Below are 27,758 nucleotides of genomic sequence, written 5' to 3'. Positions count from 1 at the left end.
GACTGAAACGAAATCATAATACCTGAGAGAGCATGGCAGTATAGCCTTCTACTCCATGACGAACATGCATACACGTTTACAACCAGTCTCAGTCAGCAAACACAGCCACAGTGGGGTCAGTGTAAAACTACAACAAAAAATTCCACCAGATGCAGCAGAATAATAGTGTAGTGTGTTGGCTAAATAAACACACACAGTCACACAGCTGTAGTGGCACATCTACCTCTACCTGGTTGTAGACACAGTGGCATAAAAACTGTGCCCATATGCTCAATTACCGTAATTTCCAGACTATAAGCCACTACTTTTTTCACATGCTTTGAAACTTGCAGCTTAAACAATGATGCGGCTAATTTATAGATTTTTACGGGCTAACGAGCTTCATGCCGCAAAAACATTTAGACACTTGCGGCTTATAGACAAGTGCAGCCTGTATATGTACCTTTTTTGTTTTTTTTGTTTTTTTTTAGTGGGCGTGGCTTATAGTCAGGTGCACTCAATAGTCCGGAAATTACGGTAACTAAAAGAGGCAACACAGCAGGGACAAATAATGACTTACTTGTGATACCTGCACTGTCAGCACTGACATTATTTCACTGTAGTCCACTTCAGTCAGTTCTGTTTCAAGTTTCTTTGTGTCACAACCAATGTTCTAATGTAAAGAGTGATGTAAACTTTGTCATGTAGTGTGACCAGGGCCTGTAAAACACCATTCATCTTCAAAAGTATGTCACTAGGGTTTAACTTTATGTCCAGTAGGCTACTAGGGAATTAACTGAATTAGCATCCATATACATGTACTCACTGTCTGACAGGGATGACAATAGCTTTGAGAATGACAGCTGAAAGTTCTTCTGTTGTGACAAACTTAAACAATATGATTTTTGCTGCTATCTAAACTTGAGCCTCTGTTCCTCAACGGTGAGCAGTGTGGCCGCTGTACAAGGGGCAGAGCAGGATGATGGACAGATAAGATCCTGATAGTTTTACACAAAATGTTTCTGCTGCCATTCAGAAACAGTTATCACTGAGTGATAAGAGACAAAAATACATACATATTTTATTTTCAGTAGTCACACATAATCCAGAGAACATTTAAAAATAGGCATAGTGGTGAACTTTAAGAAGGGCACAGGCCCATCTAGGCCCACCCGGGGCAATGCATATGCTACCAACACCACTAAAATAAACTGATTAACATGTTGTAACCCAGTTGTTGAACCTGTGCATATACAGAAATATAAAAATGACAGTTTGGGGGGAGTTATGTACTGGAGTAATTTTCTATCAATCAAAAGCTGTACTCACCTGTGCTCACCTAGCAAGGTGCTGGGCAAAAGGTTACAGTGGGAAATGGTTAAAGCAGGTATCTTAGCCTGAAATTGGAGACTACAGTTCTAACATTTCTTATAACAGAGTGTCAGCATTACATTTTACCTGGAAGCATAAACTTTGAAAGATGTAAGAGTTTACCAAACAGTGCACGTCTAATGAAAGACACAATCAAGTTGCATTATGGGAAGTGTAGGTTGTGTTAATGTTTTGCAAGCTTGACTCAAACTAGATACTTGCTGGAATTAAAGTGACCCCTTAACAAATTTGCTTTGTTTTCTCAGACAGCATTGAAGATTACATCCAGACAGCATCATCCAATGTGGAATCAGCCAACCAGGAGCTCGCAAAGGCCAACCAATACCAGGTATACTGAACCTTCCTGTACTGCAGTGTGCTCCACAGTTTGCACCAACTTTGCTTTGTTTTAATTTTGTGTACTTAACTGAGCTTTTGCATTATAATGCACTCACAAGAAGCTTAGCTTGATCAGCCATGCAAACAGGGACTTTGCTAACTAGATTACACAGCTTTATCACATCCCCCACTAGCATAATAACAGAGATGATGTAATTTCATGTCATACTTTACTAGCTTTTGCCTTCAGTTAAATTAATTGTATTTAGAGAGAGAAAACATAAAATGCTTGCCTGGAGTCTTATAAAAACACAAAACCACATATATAATTCCCATTCTATGGGCAAGTGTTATTTCTACTGAGATAATAGTTATAAATTTGCAATTTCATCCAACAAGTGTATTGACTTAGAGGGGAATACATTAAAGGACAACAACTGCAGCCAGAAATTGTAGATCTTTCTCTGTGGTTTTTGGGATGGCTAGAATTTCCACATCACAGCGCATATTGGAGAGACGCTTTATGAGACGCCCAAGGGGCTGCTTTTGCTCTTTCTTTTCAAGAAAATGTATATCTCCCTTGTGTCTCCTGCTGTTCTGCCTGGGAATATCTCAGTAGGCCAGAATTCAGTGTGGCTCTGTGCTGTGTAGGCCTGTATTGATTTAAGTGTCACTGTCCTAATAAAGGATATACACTTTTTGTACAGGTTACATAACTTAGAAGCTGCATCTTACTCTTAACCTGCAATGTCTTTTGACAGCCATGGAAATGACACGTTTTGTGATTTTTGACATTTAGACATTAACTGATTTCTGTCTATTGAATATACTTCCAGTAGAAGGGAGAAAGTGAGATTTTGGTTCTGGAAATTTGATAATAAAATCATATTTTCTTTGAGTCAGGGCCAGACAGTCATACACTCAACTTTAATTTCTCTATATTTACATGGATTTTCAACAGCAGCTATTCATTGTGAAAATGATTGCTGGGCAGTTTCCAGAGTCTGTCATGACTGCAATGATTTCTGTCTGTCCCCACATGCTGCTGCTCTACTAGTGAGCGAACAAATGAGCGAATGGCAACAGCTTTCCCATTAATTGTCATTTCATTATCTCAAGGAGAGCTGAGCCGTGACCAAGCTCACACTGAGCAATTTAGCTCTCCGCCAATCCAGACAGCCGCTGTCATTGCAGAGGCAGAGCAGCTGAATGGAACAAAAACAACAAAGGAGAAGACAGACTGACAGGCACAAAGTCAGACAGACACACAGGCAGAGTGATGGACAAGGAGAGAGGCAAGTCCAGATTCTACACAGTCTTATGTTAACATCAAACCGGATCATTCTGAACTGTGCAGAACATTGTAAAAGTTACATATAGTACATGTACCAAACTACTGATACTAAAATCAATTCTATATGACTTCTGAAGGTGTCCTGTGGTACCTGGCACCAAGACATTAGCAGCAGATCCTTTAATTAGAGTCTCTGTAGATCAGACCTGTTCCAGCACATCCCCCAACACCCTCTCATCACTTCATGATCTGTCCCTCCTAGGACCATTGTCAGTAGGTATGCACTGCTGCCGACTAGGAGTCATCCGACCATAGCGATTTGGCCCTTTTAAAAGAAAAAAGAAGTTATATGATAGTAATGTCATATAACAGCTATTAATTTAAAGAACACATTTGAGCTACAAAGTAAAGTGAATCAACTTCAATCAATTTATATTCTAGCAAAATATAATCACACCATTCCCAGTTGGAAACCACACAGAGCTGTAATGTCTAAACCATTTCTTCTCTATAAACAGTCACTTTGCAGCTAAATATACAGTTGCCTTTCATTCAAAGGAAGAACCACCATGGTGAGTATCCGCAGGCTTCATGTGGCAATATTAAACTACATCAATCAAATAGGAAGGAAGAACAGCAGCTGCTGCCGATGAACATGCATATTACAGCATAAGCAGCTACTTGAAATGCAGCTAAATATAACAAGATGAAAAAATACATATGTAAAGGTTAAATAACTGATATTTAAAAATCCTCAAGTAAGTACATGTACACAAAAACGAGAGTAAAGGTGATTTATTACTTCCATCCCACAACCTATGAAGCTGCTTTCACCTGTTACTTACCAACTGGTTGCATCTATTCTCGTTCATGCTTTTTAAGTGAGAGTTGAACTGTTTTCAGTGCTTACACTTAAAGCGATGCTTTCACCTATTTTCAGTGTCTGCACATCAACAAAGCTAACTGACACTATGACACTTGGAACTGTCTCTATTGCCTCCATTTCAACTGAAAACTGCTTTTATCACACGCACTTCGAGTTAATCAGCTTTCTGTGTCTACACGTCAGCCGACATTTCAACTGTTTTCATCTTTTACTCTTCAACTTATATTTGATAATTTACACTGCTTACATTCCAATTGTTTTGACTGGTTTCACTTTGACTGACTTTACATTACTGTACTTCAACTGAAACATCTCTTGTTCTGGCTTCCATTTCAGCTGAAATTTCATGTAATTCCATCACTTTAACTTAAACATTTTTTATCTATTTGATCTATTTTAATTTTAAATTTCAAATATTCTAATTTATTCAACTTTGAAATAAAAGCTAATTTTATTTTTCTTCCACTGCTTGAACGTAAACTGACACTGAACGAACTGACTTTTAGTGTTAAGCAGATAATTAATCTATTTTTAATTCTAATATTTCTGATGCTGACTGCTTACATAGCAAAGTAAGCTTCTTCTAACATGTCATGTGACAGTTCCAATCTGAGTTTCAATCTCTTATGAATTGAGAATTCATTCTGCTTTTAGGTATTACACAAAATAAAACCCATTTACTGTGTTTTTGAACAATGTTCTGTGGGTTTGAGAGACTTTTTGTGATGATGTCATGTGCAGACAAAATGATGCACACCTGAGGGCTATATCGATTTCAAGTCAATGTTAATCTGAAACTCTAAAGTCTAAACCCTAGATCCGGCTCAGGTTCTGTCTGGTGTCATTTTTTTAGGCGCTGGATCTTCCTTAAGACCTATATCTCCTTTAATTTCCACCAGGAACTGATGTGAACAGTTTTTACCAGTCAGTAGCTTGTATTTACCCAATATAAAGTGAATGTAGCGTGAAGTTAATGGCACCATTGTGATCACATAAAAATTCAACAGAATTGTGACCGGGGGGGAGCTTTAAAGAAAGAGATTAAACACTTTGCACCAAATCTAAGCACTGATGTAGCCTCGAAAGCTGGTCTACATGCACCACTGCATCTCTCCCAATGGTCAATTAAGAGCGGATGTCATTTTCTACATGTACCCTGCCTTGTCTGCTCACTTTACATTGAAAATAAATTGAATCTATAATCCATTACCCAAGGCAGATTATTCTCCCTCCTGCAAGTTTCTTTAGTTCCGTGATGTTTTATCACCTCATCTGTGTTCAGTGGACCACAATGAACTCTGATAGCTGATTGCTGCACAAGGTGGTTTATAATTACGAATAAAACAGAGATGTTGTAGGAATTTAGTGATGAGAAACTGTAGCCTTCTCACACGTAGCAAAAAACTATGAAATAACTGAATTAATTATTGATTTGACAAGGTGTGACTGGGATGGGGGAAGGGTGAGTTGGGTGGTGGTTCCATGCTGATGTCATTGTTAAGACTTAAAAGTCCATCCGTCTTCAGAACTGAAAATTGATCTCCTAGTGAGCGACTACATCCTTCTGAGTCGTGAAAAAATCAATTTAACACAGTTCTTCTCTGACTAAATTGAGGATAATATGAAGTGCTGGCTATTGTGATTGTGGAAGGAACAAAAGAAGAGGGAGGGGAAGAAATAGAAGACAAAAAAGGAATATGGCTTGTAAATGAATGGGTAGACGGATGAATGGACCCATCCACACACAGACACATACAAATTGTTGCCTTTTGACAAATAAAATAATGAAAAAGAATAACCTAATCACAGTGGTAATGCTCTGAATGATCACTGCACTTGGACTGGGGGGGGTGGACTAATGCTAACAAATTGCAGGGAAACTGACTTTCTGTTCAATCACTCTTCCTCAAGACCCTCTGGACTCTTTATGCTACTTTGAAGGATATGGAGTGGAAATAACAATGTTTGAAGTTACCCAGGTTGATGTCAGTGACACTCCTCTGGCTGTGCCCCCATCAGCCACAGCTGGGCTGAGCTTTTTGAAAAGGAGAGAGGAGCCCTGATTTCAAGTAATACATGGATACATTTACTTACATTCAACCTTTTACTTTGATTAAAAACAATAGTGTTGTTCAATACAACCAATAATAGAGATGTGTTAGATGAAACGATCACCATAGAAACTATTTTGGTATTTTTAGAGCCTTAATATTAGGGGAAAGAAAAATGTAATAAGTAATCTTCACATTAAATTGAAAGGTGTACACAGCTGGTATTTTGGCCTGAGCATACATTTGGAAATAAAGGCCGTGAGATCACCACAAAGATTAGGGATTCACCATAATACTCATACTTGCGGTATTTGTAAGTGGCTAGTGACATATTTGTGACATATAAGTGACATATTTACACTGCCCAAAAGCCTGTTACCACCACGAGTTTGTCAGAACTCACAGTGTTGGACGTCCATCCCTTCATTCACACACACACACACACACACACACACACACATTAAGTAGCTGACAGGAGAAATACATATGATATTATTTTGAATGGTGTCTGACAAAAACAGGATATTCACTGTTTATCTTGAATGTCAGACATGCAGTACTCTTATTTGTCCCATCAAGAAGCACAGATCGTAAGTATTATGTGATAACCATCTGTGGAGCTTCTACTATAACTTTGTGGCAATTGGAGATGAATAATAATATTCACATGGGATCCAACATGTCATAAACCTTTCCATGTTTAATGATTTTGTTGGTCCTAAAACTAGCCTATACTTGCTACTTTTACTACCTGGACTGATTTAGTGTGTTAGACTGTGGTGAATTGTGGGATTGAATACTGCTTTAAAGCAGTGTCCTGAAAAGTGTACATAAAGCTTGGATTAAGTGGACTGTGTGTTGGAATTATTTCAACATGGGATGCACTTGCCTTCTGCCTGCTAAAATATGAGGTACTCAAGACCATAAGTGAAGGAATTGTAACAGACCTTATAATTCACCCTGTGGGTACAATAAATGTTTATCCAGAGTAACTGTATGGATACCAGTTGGTTTTGGGCCATCTTGCTATGAGACAAAATGTTAATAAGAGGCTAATTATGTCTCTGTCAGTTACTTTAGGCATTTTGGAATTAGCATACAAAAGTAACAAAGGTGTAACAAATGTTGAAAGGGACCAAGAATAAGGTAGACTATTAAACACAGTGGAAACCCTTAGTATGTAGAAATTTTCTGCAAGTGTGAGATTAGCAGAATGGTGCTAACTTAGTGTTTGTCAGCTGTGGCCGTTGGTGCTACTCACTGATCACTGAAGTTTTTTTGGGAGAACTGAGGACTCTAACAAGTCCTCCAAATTAAATGACAAAATGCTTTGATGGTCCATAACATGGGTTATTGTTCACTGTGGTTTGGGTTAAAATTAGTACTTGATTATGGCTTTGGGATCCTTGTTGTCATGAATACAATAATAACAATTTGTGACTGTGGTCATGGTAAAAAAAAAATAAATAAATAAATAAAATAAAAACTTATTTAACCAGCAGGAAATGGGAAACAGATGTTTCCTGTGTTAAAGTCTGAGGATTTTATAGCATTTATATAGTAACTTCACATTACATCTTCCCCATTTGAATGTAAATATGTGACATTTTTGGGAATTTGCTTTTTTTGCATTTCTTATCCCAGCACCTAGTTGCATTAGTGAAGTCAGTTAGACAGCATTATGCTATTATTCAAAAATTAGAAACCATAACTTAGTGGTCGTACCAGACAAATTAAGGCTGTAACAGTAAAACCCATGCAGAAAAAGAAAATCTACTTTTAATTTTTAAGAGGAAAGAACATAAAGTCTCAGTTTAAAGGTTGTCATTTGTCCAGAGCTGAGTGTACATTGTGGCATTAGAAATTTCTACAAAATACCTTGACTTACTTGATCTTCTCAACAAGAAAAACAAGAAAAACTAAATAGTTGAATTTAAAAAATCATTAAGACCTTGAACTGGTAAACTGTTTATTCATAAGTCTGGAGCATGGTCTTCAAAGTAAAATTTTAGGAGAGAAAATATATTGAACTCTGGTAACAGAATTCTAACGTGTGTTCCAAATAAATAATCACTATAGAAGAAAGTGGTAAAAGCAGTGTTTAAACAACTAAAATTCTTCTAATTTTATGAGTTTGTATAAGGCAACCTAGTCAATGAAGATTGTGTGTACATGTTTTTTTCATGGCACAGGGAACATTTAATCATCTCAGAATATCTAGAATATCTCGATTCTTGCAACATATCACATGTACTGTTGCCATCAGTTGGAGCTGGTACTCGACAATCCTGACAACTCATTACCAATACTGTTTATTGGTATTTAGTCATTTTGTCATGAACCAAAAAATGCATTTTGCTCCTTTATATATATATCAAAATCTGACATTGTCATATAGGTAAATTCCATGTGTTGTTTTAAATGATGTGGAAAACCCCTTACACTACACTTCACACAGCACTGTTGAGTGCCACCTACAGAAACCTGATTAATGGAAAATCCCAAATCAGAAACGCAAGAAAAAAGGAATTACAGAAGCAGTCGTGCTGTTTGATTGACAAGTGATCTGTAGAAAGCGCAGCACAGCAGAAATCAGGTCTAAACAACAAAGTCTGAGGACAAACACTGCAAGTAAAAAGAAAAAAAATGTGTCTTACTTGAATTTCAGTATGTGCTTCAAAACCCCACCTTGCAACCCCAAAAATATATTTCTACCTTATATCCTGACTTTGTTATTGGTAAATCTGGAAGCAAATGTCTGTCGGGTTGAAAACCCCAGCAGAGTGACTTTGTGAGAGCAGCAGGTCACGCCACACTGCTGGTGCTTCACTCTGTTTGACTCCCTCACACACTCACACACATACAGAGACATGATGTGAAAGGCACTATAAAGCACAGCTTCCCTTATTGAATCCAGCATGATTGTACACACCACACTTTGCTCTGAGCTCAGCTCACCTTTCTTGCTGAAGGTTAACCCTCAACAGCAGCAATGAAGATGCCTTTGTGAGTCAAAAAGTCTTTAATCTGTCTTTACTGTAGTATCTAAGAGCTTGGATGAATGAGTCCCATCGGTACAAATGGTCTTTTTGTCTCTTTGAACAAAGGGATCTTAAGTAGCTGTCAGAGGTGAGGCAGCTTTATGCGTGGCCCTACAACCTCATTTATATTTATAAAAGCTTGTTTTCTTTATGGATGATTAAACAAGAAAATTATCAGTAACCATTATTTGACCATTTATGTGTCACAAACTTATAACTAGTTACACAAGAAAGTATGACACAGGATTTTAGCTAATTTTGCATGATTGGCACAGAAATTCATAAACAATATTGTTAAATATATTGCCAAGATCTGTAATTTTGGCAGGCTCTTCACATTTTATTTGCATTGTGGCAAATATTGTATCTGGCACTGCACTGTAGCCTGGTTAAAGACCTCTGAATCAGTGCCAACATCTCTAATTTTTTCACCAGTTTAAATAGGTCAATTGTAGCTACCTAGCTAGCTGTTATCTGTTAACAGAAGTAAGGCCACAAAAACAGCAATCCAAAGTATATTACTATAGGGAATCTGTGTAAGCAGCTTAATATGACCCATAAGTACATTTTATTCTTAGGAGGTTATGATGACAGGAGAAAAGAGGAAGTCAGGTTTGGAGGAAGTCTTTGTGTCTAAATTCAAACCAGGAGCATTCCAGGAGCTTAACCATGTGTTCACCATTGTAGCCATAATGGCGAAGGTCTTTTATATCTGCCACTGTGGGAGCACTATTTCAGTCATGAAACCTATTTTTTAGTTTTTTTTTGTTTGTCTGTTTTGTTTTGTTTTTAACAAAGCTCTAGGACTACTGCATGTCTTTTGAACTGACAGGCACTAGAGCACATCAGCCAGCACAAGATATCACAATAAGATAATTCCAGTTTGTCTGGTGGGTGTCTCTTGAAGTTGGCAAATATCATGGTCTATGATTGCCTCCTTGCTGATGATTGACTCTGGCCCTTTTTGCCAACACTTTGCCAACTTACTGTTCACACAGACCTTTTGTCCAGTTGACATGGGAGCACAATGTTGACATTGCTTTCTTTGCTACTCAATGGGTGACAATTTAAATGTCAACTGAACATATGTAACAAATATAAAAAAAGACCACATTTCAAAATGTTATTCATTTAAACAGCACCAAAGATCAGGATTGTACAAAAGAGTGCTTTTTAGTGTGCTTGCAATGAATATCTCCACAATGCTAAAAGCACTGTAAAAGTGGCAACTCTCATAAGTTTCGCCAGGTAATATTAGCACATCCATGTACAATTTCTTCCCAAAGCTGTCCACTGTGTCATGTTCTTTATCTGCTAATGCTGTTGTCACAGTTGTCTTCCTGTGACCTAAGAACTCTGGTCATATGCTAAGCTTAAGCTATCATTCTGTATATGATACAAGAGGTTAGCATACACTCTCAAGAGGTTAGCATACACTCTCTGAGCAGCAGTATTTCTTCAGGGCAGTGTGGACACTACAGTAAACCACTATCACACAATAATGACATGGGCTAGCCAGGTGGAGGCTTGCAGATTTGTTAACTACCTCCAGTAGAAGAAAAGAAATGATGGAACTAAAGGCAAAACATTAGTGTTCCATCGCTGGGGACAGCACTTGGTGAGTAAACGATTGATGATTGATGCTTAATTCGCAACTTTTCTTCTAGACTGGTAATGATAACATTGGTTGTAGTGATAGCAAAACTATCAAACAGCTTCTTTAACATGGGGTTGTATAAAGGCATTGATGGATGATGATAAAGACTGTGATGCAGATGAAATTTTTGCTAACAGTTCACATTTGCCCATTCACACAACATAAACCAATGTTACAAACATCAGGGGCAACGTGGGGTTCAGTATTTTGCCCAAGGATACTTCGGCACGGATTGGAGGAGCTGGGGATCGAAACACTGACCTTCCGATTACTGGGCGACCCGCTCTACCCCCTGAGCCACAGCTCCCCTGGTGTCTCTAAATTTACATACCCCACAGTACGGAATCATGAATGATATGATGATGAAATGATGTACAAGTTACCGTTCAGTCCAAGTTAACCACTGTTCTGTCAGTGTGATGCTGAGATCAGGGGAGTCTCCACCATCTCAGAGGTAGACAGCATGACTGACCAATGAGCTATGTTAAACAAAAGGCCAATCTATCTGTAATAACAGGCTAAATATGCTGATGCCAGTTAGTGATTTTGTTCCATTATTGACAATTGTTGTCACAGGGCTTCCTCCCAGGATGCCAGGATTGTCCATGAAGTCTGTGTTATTTGCTGGTCCTCTTAAATATCATAATCAGGGTGACTGCATGGGACTCTGAGTTTTATGTAAATTACATATAAGCCGATTACAAGTGAGGCAGTTCCGCTGTAAACATTATTTATTTTATGGACTTCCAATTTTCCGACCAGATGCGATAAAGGGAGAATAATATTATGGCCATTATCATTGCATTGCATTATTGTTGTATTATGAGGATATTTCTCATGTCACACAAGGTAAGTGGTTTTTCTCCCACAGACACAGCAAGTTTGTCTTCCATGTAAGGGAGGTGGAGATGAGATAGATAGTTGGTTTGTGTGACAGTGCTATCAGCTTTAATGGTTATAATGCAGTTTTTTTCCCCTGGAGAAAAAGGTGTTTTTGAAATGGTTTATGGTTGTGGAAAGTCTGAGATGGCCTCAGAAATATTGAAAAATGGAAAGGTGAACAAGCCATTTAAGTTCTCATCTTCTCTGTCTCATCATTTCTTTAACTCATCTCTCCTTCTTGCTTTTGACCTGCACTGCTGACCTACATTTGCAGTGGGATTTCTTGAAGAAAAGCGGCAAAAACAATGACTTGTCTTGAAGCTATGAAAAAAGTGCTACTTCACGAGAGAAGACTATACTGTCCTTCTAAATAATGATGCCTATATGCATCCTATTTGTGCAGATGGTTTGGTATGGTCATATGGAGAATTTATCTCCATGGAAATAATAACTTAAGACTGAACCTGAAGTGCCTGAATAACATAACAACAAAACTTGTTTGCAGAGGGTTTCCTTGCTTCCTTGACAACCTTTGGTATAGGTATCAAATTGAATGGAGCACTGGTAATTCATCAGGTATCAGGTTATTGACATCCTCAGTGCTCTAAACAACAAGAGTTCAAACAGAAGAAGAAAAAACTTAGAAAAATGACTTTGTATGAGGCAAATTGTACAAGGTAATAATAGATGACTCAAGGGGACTCCATTATTGTCTCCTGATGGTCACTGATGTAGTTAAAAAGCTCAACAGAGGCAAGGTGGAAGAGTTTCACCATAAGGCTCTGTTTTGGCTGGCAGTATTTCTTCTGTATCTTGTGGGAGGCTGGGTACAGTCCCCATGATCAGAGACTTTGTGCTAGGTCTAGATCTAGGTGCCAAATCTTATATTTAGCTGGTGCACCACAAAATCTGTCCTGATCAAAGACAATGGACTTGCTCTTTAACTTCTTGTCAAATACTCAAGGGCTTATGGCTGTTTTGTGGTCTTGGTTGGTTTATGACTATGTCTCTTAAGGTCTTTTATTGGGTACTCATGTCTGTTGTAAAGGTCTGTTTCAAACAAGCCATTCTCTCTAGTTCATTTTAGAGTTGTTTTTTTTTTTGTTTGTTTTTTGTTTTTATTCTATCTGTGATTTTAATGGACAGAATTTTGAGGCACAGCAAAGGGCTGGAGCATCTACTTTGATGACCTCAGGCTTACAGCTCAGCTTTTTGCCGATGATGTGATTCTGCTAGCTTTGTCAGCCCGCATCCTCCACTGTGCATTGACTTCGGTTGGCAGCCAAGTGTGAAACAGTCAAGATGAGAGTTAACACCTCCAAGTCTGAGGCCACTATGCTCTGTCAGAAAAAGATTTATTGTGCCGTACAGGGTTGAAGGAAGCTACTGCTCCTGTAAAAGGATTTTGAGTATCTTGGGGTTTTGCGCACAAATGAAAAAAATGGAAGTTGATGCAGCAACTATAATTATGTTGTACCTTCGTCTTGGTATGTTGTTGTGAGGAGTTGGGGTTGAACCCTATTAGTATTTCCACCCTCAGATATAGTTATAAGCTTTGAGTACTGACTAAAGGATAAGCAGCCATGACATGTTTTCTGGTCTCACTCTGAAGGATAATTTCCAAGAGCCTCAAAAGACTCAGCTCCTTCTTGCTCAAAACAGATTATGATCAGGATTTGTCCTTGGACTCCCTCCGTCTACTATGATTGCTACTATGATGATGATGATGATGATGTTTCATCATTAAATATAATGAGTGAACTCTCAGCATTTAAGTCATTCATTTTATCATTTCAAGTCACAAGACTTAAAGTCAGAACAGCTCATGTTTAGCTTTGAAATGGTCTGAAGATTAATTCTAGAAATGTTGAATTAACTTTAGATAAATCAGTCACGTGTACCTAACACGTGGTGTTTAATGATTAATTTTCAGCAGCAATAAATATTTATCATTGCATTAATCCAGATAATTATGGCCGGGAAAATAATAAATGTATTTTTACTCATAGCAAGAGTGCTGCCATCGTGAGCCTGTTGTAACTCACCAAAACACCGGTACTTTCCACTTCAGCTGTGTGCATTCCTGCAACATGCATGCAGCTCTCAGCAGACAGAACTCACCTAGGAGTCACTGCACAGGGTTAGCCTGTGTGAGCCCTGTGAGCTGCAGGTTGCTGACTCCTGCATTAGAGTTGTGTTAACACTCTTTTTATGACATTTGTGACTTAATTTAGAATCGTCCACATCCACATCGCAATGTGTTTAGAGTCACCAGTTAATCTAACTTGCATGTCTTTAGACTGAGAGAGGAAGCTGGAGTACCAAGAGAGAACCCATCCAGGCACAGGGAGAACAGGCAAACTCGGAACCTTCTTGCTGTGAGATGACAGTGCTAACCATTGCACCACCATGCTGCCCCAGCATCAATCTTTTTTTTTTTTTTTTTAATTATGTACAATATATTTTTTCCTATAATGAACATCAAGACAAATAACTTTAGGTGATCCAGGAAAACATTATAACCATATTCTGGGCAAACAGCACAAATTTGTTGGTATTCGTAGTTTCCATCTAAATGTAGCAAAAATTAAAAAAAAAAAAAAAATTCACAAAATCTAAAAAGACCATTTTACATACATTTCCCTCCACTACTTTTATGCGATTTGGTGGCAATCATTTTCCTTTAAACCACTGAAGATGTAGAAGCAACATGATGACAAAATTAAAAGAACACCAGTCAAACCTCAAACAAATGAAAGCTATGTAGATAATGTGATGGAAATATGACATTTATGTATTTTTTGGCCGTTCAGTGACACTTGACCTTAAGTCATGCTTTATGGATATCGTGATTTATTTGCAAAGTCTATTTTCATTGTACCTGGTTGCATTTTGCTTTTTTAATACCCCAACTTTTTCACTTGTGCCAAGTGTAAAAACCTTTTTTGTGATGTATTGACTTTTTGATGAATTCCTGGTGCTTTTTATTTGCAAAACCAAAATATGCTTAAATACAGGTGGGTGGAACACTTGTTGGGTTTCAGTAGAAAGTTACATTTGACTAGAGTTAGCAATAAAATTTGTACCACTGTGTGAGGATTTTCCACACTAACAAGAAAATTATCAATTAAATTTAAATTTCACCAGCAACATCATGCATTAAGATAGTGACTATAGCTTTTGGAGGCATATTTTGGAAAATATCAGAGTGACTGTCAAGCTTTAAAAACCTATACTGATTTTATCCTAGCTTAAATATGAACTATTCCCCCCATATTAGACATTAAAGGTGAATAAAAATGATGTGAGGGTGACGCTGTCTTTCCCTGAGGGATTCCTGCACCCATTGGCCCTGAAGTGCTGGCGCTAAGGACACATTCTCTGGCAGATTAAGTGAGTGGTGATAAGAGCATCCCTTCTCTATCCTCCTCTGTCTCTCCCGCTGCAAGTCTCTCTGTCCCGCCTCTCAGCCTGCCCTGCAATCTGGAAAATTCTGGTTTAAAATACTGCAACACTTCCTTTGTTATTCTAAGCCCTTTTTTGTTCCCTCTCTACCTTATTTATTTTCTTGTTCCCCCTAAATAACAGCAGTGCTGAGTTGAGCGAGCACGAGAAATAGAGAAAGAAGGGATGAGAGAGGGAGGGAGGGAATACAGTATATAGAGAGAGGGAACAACTCAACACTGTCAGAGCGAGCAGAGAGGAGAGGATGGCAGAGAAAGTTTATAAGGCGTAGTTTAGGAGGAAATGCGTGAGAGAAGCTGGGGAATCTGTGGTGGCCAGCTGCAAGAGGGGAGATAGCGGAGAAAGGCTTTTAATTCTCAATCCCCACAGAGCCTTTGAAAATTACCAATCTTCTTATCACAGACGCAGGGCTGCTTATGCAAATTGTTGTGGAGTGGAACGTTTAAACGGAAAATTACTCGACAGCGTTTTTTTTTCCCTCCCTCTCCCCCTCTCCTTCTCTCCCTCTCTCTTCCACACAGAAAGCCTGTTTCGAGTCTCAGATAAGAAGATGAATTGCTCTCTCCGTGCTTTGAAGCGCGTCAGGATTTAAAGACTCCAGCCTCGACTCTGGTCTAACGCCACTGCTCTCGCTGCCTTTGTAGCAGAAAACAGGCTGGAAAAAAATGGAAGAAAAAGCATTTCAGAACAACATAGATTCTGTGCTCCAATACATCGTCACCGCCTGAGGAGACGAGGAAATAAATAAATATTCCCTAACCCCTGCTCTTCACTCTATTTACTTTAATGTTTTGCTTAACACATACAGTTTCCCTTAAAAAATAAATAAATAAATAAATAAATAAAAAACATGGGAACGAATTGACATGAATGAATAAAGCTCATGCATTGTGTGGTGAAAGCATTTATCTAAATTATTCCACAGGCAATATTAGAAATGAAATAGAAAATAGTTCTGAAAACCATTCAAGAGCTATAAGCACTTAAAACAAAAACAACATACTGAATGCAAGTGACTATGAAATTGTGAGGTTTTACATGTTTCTAAGTTTTATATTCTATAATCAAGCAGCTTTTGATGTATGCTTCATTCCTCTGTACAGACTGGCTGCCTGAGTAGCATACCTCTTGCCTGGGACCTTCCTAACACATTTTATACAACTAATGAAAAGCACCTCTCTAAAAATGTATAAAGGCAACATGAGTTCTAAACAAACAATGAATACAAATCCCTTGCAAAGTAATGAACAGTAAATGTTGATTATGAATTAGTGTTTTACTGGACAAATACTACTAGTTCAAGTGGGAAAACATGTTATGAGCAACATGGCATTAATTACAGACTGATAAATACAAAACCATCAATAACAAACAATATACAACATTAAAATAAAATTCTAATTCTTACATAGTTAATTGTCCCCTTGGAAAAACTGTTTTTAAATTAAATACAACAGCATTAAAAAAGGGGGGAAAAAGTGTATGTGTAACATATAAAGTGAATATCTGATTCTGAAAAAGCCTTCTCATTCAGCAGGGGAAACTTGTTCTGCTGTACACAGTGCTGTAGATTAAAAAAGCAAATACACCACATAAACAATCCAAACTGTCTCTGTGTCTTCAGAAACTCTGTGGTAGGAGACGCAGTCACAAATAATGCAGTTAATGGTTCTTAGCCCCATTTGATAAAAGCATTGTGGGTTGAAAGCAATCTTGAACATTATCCAACATTTGAAAAAATTGTCGATTAATGAGTGCTTTCTACTCTGATGAGGACTGAAAGCTTTGTAATACCATGGTAAACCTGCAGAAGTCACCATTTCATCTCATTTTTTTCTTTGTTTTGTTTTCCTTAATTTGAATTTTTAGAGTTTAGCAATAACACGTGGCACTAAACAAGCTAATGCAGTCAGCCCCTACATGGGCTGACTGAATAAGCTGAGGAGAGATGAAAAAGCTTGTATTTCAGTGCTTTACATCTGCTAGTCTCTTGCCTCCCTCCTCCACTTCCTCCTCTCAGTCATGTAAGGGTGCCATCACAGGGACAAGAATAATGTGCAGCAGAGCCATCACTGTGATGACTGCACAGCACTTCACTGGAAGGAAGTGTAGGCAACCACTGGAGTTTTTGGACAGTCATCCCATTCCTGCAGTTTATTTGTATTTGTCAGCATGACCTTGAATCCTCTAGCTCCTCGACCGTTGTATTAATCTCATCCAGTTGAAATGCCACTTTCTCTATTCACGTTCACTTTCAAAATGTCGTTTTGTTTGTGTAAATTGTGACTGCATGTAAACCTGTGCTGTGGGGTTGCAGTGAATTATTTCCAAAACAACATGAAGGCAGAAACAGGGCAGTTGGGCAGTTGTGTGTGGTTATTAAACTGGAGCTTGACATTTACAGTGCTGCTAATGCACTATGGCAGTGGCTTTCATGTATGCAAAACGAGAGGTTTAGAGCTGAATATTTTAGCTTTGTGGAGAATCACTGGTTAAACCACTGCTGTCTTATGTAAACCACCAACAGAGGGTGGAAAAACAAACAAATATGATGATTTAATGGCAAACCAGTTATACAAAGATAGACCATCATTATCATTGTCTTTTCTTCCTGATGTAGGTTTCCTTTTGGAGGACACAGCAGACAGTGTAAAGTGTCCAGGTGGGAACTGTCTAATGTTTGAACTCCAACCTGAATTCTTTCTCCCCACAGAGGCAGCTGAGGAAGAGGAAGTGCTATATCCTGGTGGCAGGAGCCATCATCCTCACCATCCTCATCATCATCATTGCTGTTTCAGCAAGAAAATAAGACTGGCCACTGTGGTAAGATCTATCATCCACAATACAACACTGTAACCCTTGTCCCAGTCTCAGGGTCACTGTGTCAGGCGGAGTGGCATTTCAACTTAAATCTTCTTTCTGGTTTAGTAGGTATATGTAACCCATTCTTGTTAGTCCAGTTATTACAGTTCCTGTACCATCAATGTTAAATAAAGATTTTATGTTTACTTCCAAGAAAGCATATCATAACAGTTAATCTACATTTCATTCCATATGGCCCCACCTGTTCGATTGTGCTGTGGACTCTCCAGCCACACTCGCACCAAATGTGGGATTATTGACAGTTTTTCAGATTGTGGAGGCCCATTCTGTCATAAAATGTGTCACTAACACTTTATTTTCGTGACCACCATGAGTCTTTAAAGAGCCGTTCCTTGGCCCAAAAAGGGTCTTGTAGACCACCTGGCTGGAGAGTTCATTAGTTCTACCCCAAAATGATGATCCCAGTGTGTAGGCAAAAGTAATGTATGAGTGTGACTAAAATACAGACATTAAAATGGCGAGCAGATGATTTCCCCACAATCCAAACTGTCTAATTGAAGAAACAATCTTGTCAGAGAGTATTTCCCAAAGAAAAAAGCTGCAGGAGCATTGTACTGCATATTCCAACAATTTACCAATGAAATATGTTTTCAGCATACAAAATAAATCCTACATACTTACAGTAATGGTATGCATTATGGTTACCCAATGGTAATTTAAGGCAGTTTCTTACATTTATAGAAGCTAAGTACCTTCAGTTATTAAATCTTTATAGGAATCGTTGAGATTTCCACATTGCTGTTTTGAAACATGGCTGGGCAATAAAATGATCAAACAACAAAAAACAACAATTAGATTAGATTGTACTGAGTAATGTTAGATATATGTATCTGTTGTGCATCTGGGTCAGCCCTCTGCACATTCACATTACTATAGTGTAGTGTTGTGTAGTTGTCTTGCTTGCACTATAAATTTTGGCAGCTAATTTTAATTTAGTTGTAGTCTTAGTATTTTCACCAAATCGTGCATCATTTAGTCAAATTCATTTGATTTTTGTTACATTTTAGTCCCGTTTTCATCAGTTCATCATCATTTTTTTTTTTTTATCATGTATGCACTCAGGCTACAGCTGTCACCATCTTTGTTATGCACAGTTACCATGGCTACAGGTGGTGTTCTTGTCCATTGTGAGGTTTGTGAAAAAGGCACTGTTTACTTGTTCACACACAATAACTATCTGACACTGCTCCTCTCAGTAAACTCAGTTATCATTATAAACTCTAGCTGTTTGAACAGAACTTCTCTCTCTTTTGTTCCAGTTCACCTAGCATCATTACCACAGCTACCTGTTCTTTCAGCTACAGAGCAGCAAATCATTCAGAAGCTGACTGACTCACATGTTCATTAAAATGCTGTTCATTATTTGAGTTTATCTGGAGAGAAAACACAAGGTGATTTAGTAATGTTTCTTTAGTAAACGTGTAGCTGAAGATTTAGATGGTGGACAGTCATCCTTACTCCTGTAGCTTACTCATTCATTTTGATAACAATACAAAACAAAGTGAAAGTTACTATTATACTCACAGCACTTGATAGTGTTTTATCGGCCCACCTTTTTACAAATGTCAGCATGCTTCCTACATGTTTTTGTGGTTTGTTGCAGCTTCCTATCTAATTAGACTGTAAATTAATTTCAACCATAAATATGTTTCTTCCAAGAGGCAGTAACATCAGTAACATCAACTCTTTATTAAGAGAGACATAACGTTACTGACGCAAGTTGCACCTTAGTGCAACAGGTGTGTACGAATTCTGCAGCTACATGCAGGTTGTTATGAAAAATGTGATTGCAAATGTAACTGTTCTCATTTTCAACAGTTTCATTTTATGAGATAACTCTGTAACCAGTGCTTTCCTTGTATAAGAAGTCAGCACTCCAGAATAACACTGGTCAAAATCAAGTTGCAAACACAATGCTGAGCTGTCAGTCAACATAAATGTGTTTGTGGCTACAGTTCCACCAGATATTAGTTCAGACTGAATGAATGAAAAAAAAACATCTCAGTTCTCTAAACAAACAAATTCCATTTGAACACATATTTTTGTTAATTTGAAATTCTATTGATTTCTTAATCTCAGTAATTGTGTGCTTTGGTAGAAGCTTATAGAATCATTGTCTCAGTAAACAAGGTATTTTATGCTATGGGTAAAATCACAGATGCTACATCCATGTTTTCTTCCAATCTCTAAACAAAACTAACTGTTTGCTTTATATAAGATGCTGGTGGTGAAAATTAAGGTTGGAATGGTCATGCTTGTTGCTCATAGCCATTTCTAACTGTTTAATGACTTGGTTGGATTTATTTATTTATTTATTTTTTTAATATTTAGTTACAGTCATTAAATAAGATAAACTAAGAGATGGGCAATCCAAGGCCTGAAGATCTCAGTTAGATATTTATTTTAGTTTATTTTAAATTATGTGTTTTCTTGTACATTGCTCCAAAGCTGCCACATGACACTGAAGCTGCACCTAACATATCTGAGTTTGATATTTCTCATGGTGGAAAAAGCTTTCTTGACAAACATTGTATTTTTTATTTTCTCACTTGACGTTCAATACAAGATGTCTCTGCTTACATAAAGTATTGATTGTCACCTATTTTCTTCTGTGGGGAGGAAAAATGGAAATCCTGTGGAACAAAGCATTCTATTCATAAAACAGCAGGCTGAATCGATGCTCCTGTGGCGACTGGCCCATGTTGGGGCTCAGCAGTTGGCGGTCGACACTCAAGTGGCTAGACACTTCTACCACACCAAGACAGTCTGAGAGCTAAAAAAGGAAACTGGCTATTGTGAAGACCATTAATGACTGTTGTACTGTCTGCACAGTGTAGAAAGTGTTTGCACTGTTTGACGAGGCAACTGTTACTCTCAGTGTAAAGAACAGTGGGGCAGAGGAAAACCTGGTCTTTGCCGCAGTTTGACCAGTTGTCTGTAGAGTCACCTCGCTGATCTAGATGTCCAGTTAAAGGTGCGTTTAGCTGGTTTTCAGTAGGAATGATAGGAGGGAGTGGTGACAAAACTGGAGTCAGAGACACTTATTAAGATGCGACAGTTACAGCTGCAGACAGATTTTGGCAGACGGGCTGCAGTTCCTACTCCTTGTGGAGCATGGTTATCATCACATTCAGCTGCTGCATTCGATTAAGATAAAATATTTCTATAGTCGCTGTGTTTTGTAAGTATGAGTCTTACATAGGCACTTTTGAACACAGATATGTGGGAAATACTTTTGCAATGCACATTACCTGATAAGGCTCAGGAGGCTTGTTCTTCTCTTTTATTGAGGACAGTCTGGTGTATGAGATGCTTAACTCACCTATTGTGTTCATTTCGACTAACAACTTTGGTGTTTCCAGTAAAAAATGACCAATCCATTTTAGATTATTATAAATCCATAATAATACATATCTTGTATTACGTTGCACTACATCTTTTTTTTTATCAACTCAGGTTAATGTGAACATTATAAGTTTTGAACTTCCATTTGCTATTTTTGGCCTGTGGCCTCATTGGCCGGTGGTCATACAACTCTTTAGGGGAAAAAAGCATTATATAGATATTAAGGATAACAAATACTCAGATTAATCATATTGTGCTATTTATCACAGACTACTTGATTTCAATGTTGAACAAAGACATTGTTTTGAAACCATTAAAATTTTCTAAATAGTGGCTCAAAATAATATCTTTGGTGTTCTCCATCGAAACTGACCAGTATGATTGATTTAGTAAAGAAAAGAAGCCCAAATCTACACAGGAAAACTTTACCATATTACAAAAGTAATGTCACACATTAACTACTCTTTTCCCATCATCCTATGCAGACCTGAAAACAACCACAGATGGTCCCATAGTGCTCCTTAGTGTTGCATCATTATTTGTCTTTGCTCTTAACCTCTGTACCTCTGTCTGGCTTCTCTCCTCCTCATCAGTGTCATGTTCAAAGATGTAATCCAGAGCCTCACGTACAGTATATCTTTTGGCCATCGTGCTGCCACAGAATGAACTGTGAGCAAGGCCTCAAAAAAGCTTTATAAACCACAGCTGCGGATAAAGTTGGATGTATCATTGAAACAATGTTGCAGCTGTTTTTTGTGAATTGCAAATAGGTGTGGTTCCCATTGGGTAAAAATTCTACTGGGGATAGGTTCCCATGGGGGTTGCCATGGAGGTCAAAAATGGGCATAAGCTGTGTGTGTTTATGTGTGTGTGTGTCTGTGTCTCTGCTCAAAGACACCTGTATGTGGGGGAGTGGGAAAGCAGTGTGGGAATGTGCTTGAACTCTATTTTATTGTATTGTAGTCTTCCTTATTCATTTGTAATGACAGGTCATTTTTGACCAGGAACACCAAGTGTATACACAGGCTCAATAAAACACAGAAAAATGTATAAAAATTCTCAGAATGTATCTTGTTTGTTCAGATGTCACAAAGTAATGGAACCTCATGACAATCAGATGACATTAACTGCATTTTTCCGAGAGAAAACTTGTAAATCGGTCAAATTTGACCAGAACACAACAGGAGGCTTAAAGGTGCTTTTTTGCAAGCATATGAGTTGGTGCCAGAGGCCTCCATGTGTGAGCAGATGTTGTGTACTGTCATTTATTCAAGTGAGCAGAAGGTAACTGCCCTGCAGCAGGCCGCTACTCTAGCTGATTTGCCAAGCGTGACTCTCTCCACCGTGATTCTTCCCAAATCTGGATAAGACGCATGCCACACATGCCGCTGCTTCCTCGTCAGGTCCTCGTGTGGAGAAACAGCGTTTCTTTTGCCACAAGCCCGGACATGGAATCGCTGACTGTGAAAAACTGAGATGTAAGCAGCAGGTGTCAGCTTCTAACGGTGGCCAGTCCACTGCCAAATGACTGTCTGAAACCTTTCATCTTTAATGGTTCTGTCTCTTACAGGAAGGGCTCAGTGACCAGTTACAGTGTTATGAGACACTGGTGGATCAAAATTGTTGTCCTGCCTCTGACAGGCAGGACCAGACCACTCCGGTCTGGTCATTGGTCTCTTCCTGGTAGCTGTCCAGTCCTGTTTTATCAGTGATTGTGTTGATTTCATGGGAGACAGAGGTACAGTTTATCCTGTCCCTTTGTGAGACTGAGTCATCCAGATGTGTTTGCACTCAGTGTTCTGGTCAGAACTCCGGCCTGTAAGCAGGTCCAGGACATTGACTTCTCTGCCTCACTGTTTGTTGTCTGTTTGTCTGAGCACCTGTTACCACCTGTTGGTGAGATGGTGAACTGTGTTTCTAAAGAGCCTGAATGTTTGTCTGTTAGGCACCGAACTGTCGATGTCAATGCTCTTCATCAGAGTATTGACATCCTCCTCAGCCACAGATATACTTTGTGTTTAGCAAGTAAACTTGATTTCAAAGCAAAACAAGAGTTACAAGGTGCTGTGCAATAAAAAACAGTAATGAAGTTAAAAACAGAAAATCACAAAATAAAAACATTAAAAATGCATAGGAGACAAACACACATTACAACACAAAGTGCTTATGAAACATGTGAGTTTTTTTTTTTTTTTTGGGGGGGGGGGCTGCAAAAAGCTCGGTGACCCTTAGGGTACATGTCCATATAGTGGTTTTTTTTTCCCCCAGTTGTTCCCAATGAGAAGAGAACATATGCAGCTGCCTACAGAAAAAGTTATCTACCCAGCAGCACTTTATTTGTGTGGCTGCTCCAAGTGCTTCAAGTTGAAACTTTAATAAACAAATGCCAATAGAAAACAAAGGGGAGATGCTAGTCTGTCACACAACAGTGGTTCAGCCTGAATATACAGAGCAACTGAGGCAACTTCTCCAAGATGCTGACACAAACTATCTACATACAGGTGTGCTGAAGAGAACTGGAGCTGGGGGGCATCAGGGGATGTCATAGGAAATACTGCAGTTCGCACAGGGTTGATGAATAAAAATTAATCATGGGATACCTTTGTGCTAGATTTCTTTTTGGCACATATATGTGTTTCCAGCAGAAATCTGCCTCTACTTTATTTACTCAGATCTCAAATTAGTAGCTCTTCATGTTTATGAAAATAGAACAAGATCTCTGCTTTAGCAGATGAGGCAGGATTATCAGTGTGTGTGTGTGTGTGTGTGAGAAAGAGAGAGAGAGAGAGAGAGAAAAAAAAAAGAGCGAATATCTTAATTTCCACTGGAGGGAAATAATATTATAACCCAGTATTTGAGTTTAGCAGAGGCAACTGGGTTTACTGCCAAAGCAGACCCTGTCATAAGGCTGGCAAAGTTCTTGTATTAAAGAACCAGATGAACAAACGTGGCTTCAGTTCCATCAGACATTGTGGTAGATGCAGAAACATCTCAATTTTACTGCAATGACTGCCCAACTGTTTTATTATTCTTTAGGTAAAACAAACTTGGCCTTTTTGATTAAACTGATATTGGCACAAATAAACATTTTAAAGTATGAAGTATTTTACAGCGTGTCCCCTAAAATCGTTTCTGAAATAGTTGTGAGCATAGCAGTAAAATACAGACTCCGTCAATGTTCAGTCAGTTTTCTTTAAGATAGGACTTTACCATCCAGTGAAACATGGACAGATGCATGGAGACAACAAATCAAGAAGCAAACATGTGAAGGTGATTCACAGATATAAATAGACCAGTAGATAAAACCCTGTCAGAGATCACTTCAAACTTTTGTAGCTAGACGACAGTCTATCCACGAGTTCAGAAATATTCTTTGCTCATTTGGCATGCGCCGTATGTTGGAGATATATTTTCAGCAATTTGACTCAAATCTGGGTAACTCAAATATTATTGACCACTTTTGTCAATGTACTTTTGCCTCAGACTCTTACTATTTAAAGAACTGTATAAATCCAATACTGCAAGATACAAAAAAGAAAGTGACATCATTTTTTTCATTTCATTTCATTTTCATTTATTCATTTTTCAACAGAAGAAAAAACATGTACCAGTGTTTGGAGTCTAAATCCATGTAGCCCAGGTTCTCAAGTAACAAACAAAAGTCCACACACAGGCAGAGATATTTACATTTATGTCTGTCTACTTGTTTTTTTCACTTTTTTCATTCTGCCCCATTGTTTCTGACCAGGATCAGGCAGAGAGCTACATCACGCACACACTGCACTCCCACAACACAAAACTGTTTAAACTATGGTCACCACTGTCTCCAAACCCCCTATATTCAAAATCTCTAAAAATTCCCTCGGTTTCTCACGGGTCGTTTTCGTGGCAGAGCCATATATTGGCGACCGTTTCCTTTGTGAGCGCCATTTTTAATGCGCATGCTACAGCGCACACTGACGGATCAACGGCGTTCAGATTACTATCTTGGCACATTATTTTACCTCTGAAGTGTGAAGCCATGCTAAATTAGATTTCTAAATGCTAAGGACACAGCATAAACATAGTAATGTCTGTAAATCGGGGATCCGCCATATCGTGACTCTTGATCGTGATCAGCTGTTTTTGCATGGTTCAAGAACACAGCTGATGATTGGTTTACACAGTCAATATAGCTGCCATGAATTTCATTAAACAGGGTAAAAAAAAAAAATTGCATAACGCATTAACAAGGATGCAAGACACAGATTTATCCATTTTTTTCTGGAAATACTGAAAAATGACACCAGTTTCCGTGATGGATCACAAAACCCCTGGAAGGATTATAATCACAAACGAGGGCTTGTTATAAAGGCAAAATAGAGTGGAGCATGGCCGTTTTTAAGTTAGTTTCTACACAAATGCGTTACAGAAATATTAATGAAAGTATCAGATGAGTACTTTCCCAGTCGTCTGTGACTGGAGGGACCATAGAAGGTTAACCCACAGATTTACCAGAAAAGGCCACCATTTGTCTTGACTTCAACACTTACCATCAAGTTCCATCGCTTAGTGGCAGCTTAGACATTGCAAGTTGTATATACGTTTTTATGGCCTCCCCTTGTTTTGTTTTGTAAGTGACAGTTATCTTCTAACCCAGAGTGAATAGATTTAGACAAATGTCCTGACAAACAACTTGAAAAAATGACAAGAGAATACAATAGTACTATTTAGCACAAGGATTACAATGTAGTGCAAAAACAGGAAACAATCCACATTCAGCATTTATATTCAATTTAAATGTTTGTTTTGATGTCTAGAGGATCTTTCTTGGTGATAGTTAAATTAAATAGCCAAGTTTTTTCTTCTTTTTTTGTTTTTAATTAAGTTGTTTAGTAAATGTAGCAATCGTCTATAGTTGAAGTGAAAGCTTCATGCAACTGCTGGGAGCTCTCAGTGCCTGGACCCCACCCAGGTAAATTATCACAAGCTGTGTGACCCCTTTCACATTATTTGATCCATTGTTAATTTTCTGTAAAAACGCTTTTTGTGTGTTATTTTTTAATGTATTTTTCAGCAAAATTTCTGCTAACCTCTTTTAATCATCCTCTTTCCTATTAAATCCAACAAAAGACTATTTGTTTAGCTTTTTATGGTTTATCCACTACTTTGTGGATAATGTAATGTCTTTGTTCTACTTAGCCGATCTTCATAGCCAACTTTTCTGACTTCCTTTTAGTGGCTGCTAATTAAAATGACTGACCTGACATTCTCTCTCCAATTCATTATTGAGATGATTGATGGCATCATGACATCCATAACTCTGGCTGAAAATCTGCTCCAATATGTGACTGACCACTTCATAGCTCAGAGCACATTTATATCCCCTCAACCATTTTTCTGTAGGCCCTCTGTCAGAGTTCACATCACTGTCGACATATTGATGGTACTTTAAAACCGAAAGAAGTTTGACTTGTGTGCTTCAAAAGGCGAAGAATAAAAACAGAGTTGAAGAAAATCAAAGAGAATGAAAAGAGAGAGCAAATATACAACCTCTGAGGTAAACACAGAGGCACAGCACAATGTAGGAAGGATCACAAACAAACAAAAATCTTTGAGAAAAGGTTTGATTTTAAAACTACTCTAAACATATGTCAGAGGAGGCTGGAAATTTAATGGAGTTGAAGCTTTTACAGCAACAGCTTGGTCACCTACGAGTCCAAACAAGACCACACCTGAAAGACGTGCATTGTATCTAGAGGTCATCTTAAGCAACAGTTTCTAAATCAGTGGCAGAATTTTAAAACTGACTGAAGCCTTGTTATCCAGTGCCAACCAATAAAACTCAGCGTCAATAAATAAACAAGCAGAATAGAATGATGATAAGTATAAAGAGCAGAAAACACATTATATGACAAAATAAAGTAGTAAAAGGATGAAAAAATGTAAAACACTGCTGGATAGCATGCTGGAGAGTCATTAGCTAATCCTTCATAACCTGGCGCCACCAAACACAATCTTCAATCAATCAAATGAGCAGTGACTTCTGTGTCTTCTCTGTGGTGGTTCTTTGAATTTCAGTGACGTCTGAGGACTCCACCTGTGTTGCAAAAAGCTAATATTACAACCTGTCTACGAATAGGTGCGGACAGATGGAATAGTCACTCCATCAGTTGTGCAGTGACAGAAGACCTGGCTTTACTTGCACCTTTAAAACAGCTGTTATCAAAAATGTGTATCAAATGACAATGTAAAATACAGTGACAGTGTGAAAGCCAAACTATCAACAGAATATGAAGCTCCTCTAGGATTTACTGTTTCAGCTCATTGTTTGTGTCTGTTTACCCCTCAACGTAAAAATTCTGGCTCACCCACTGCTTTCATTAGATTAGACTAGATTAGATAGAGACTTTATTAATCTGCATAGGAAATTCACAGTTCCAGCAGCATCATCAAACTTAAGATAAAAGGTGGAGGGCATGCAATAAATATTGGGAATAATAATAAAAAAACTGGTAATAAAAAGTGCACAGTGAAGAAACTTCAAGTCCAGTGCAAAGTCCAGTGCAAACAGAATGCCATATTT

The 27,758-nt window shown here is 38.2% G+C and overlaps 1 protein-coding gene across 2 annotated transcripts in view; it reads left to right on the top strand.

Annotated features, from left to right (window-relative positions):
• tsnare1 (T-SNARE Domain Containing 1) overlaps positions 1-27,758 on the top strand; it is a 155,933-nt gene that overhangs the window by 107,445 nt on the left and 20,730 nt on the right. Inside the window, exons 10-11 of one of the 2 annotated variants that reach the window (XM_018665760.2) lie at positions 1,617-1,699; positions 17,679-17,788. In XM_018665760.2, the coding sequence (XP_018521276.1) occupies positions 1,617-1,699; positions 17,679-17,774 (179 nt within the window). In that variant the 3' untranslated portion in view covers positions 17,775-17,788. Of the gene's footprint in view, positions 1-1,616; positions 1,700-15,486; positions 15,732-17,678; positions 17,789-27,758 lie in introns of those variants that run through there. The other variant, XM_051076227.1, reaches the window with a different exon arrangement.

This window comes from Lates calcarifer, linkage group LG15, assembly GCF_001640805.2.
Source record: "Lates calcarifer isolate ASB-BC8 linkage group LG15, TLL_Latcal_v3, whole genome shotgun sequence".
Taxonomy (NCBI): domain Eukaryota; kingdom Metazoa; phylum Chordata; class Actinopteri; family Centropomidae; genus Lates; species Lates calcarifer.
Note: the sequence above shows the minus strand (reverse complement) of the source record. Positions and strands in the feature narration are given on the sequence as shown.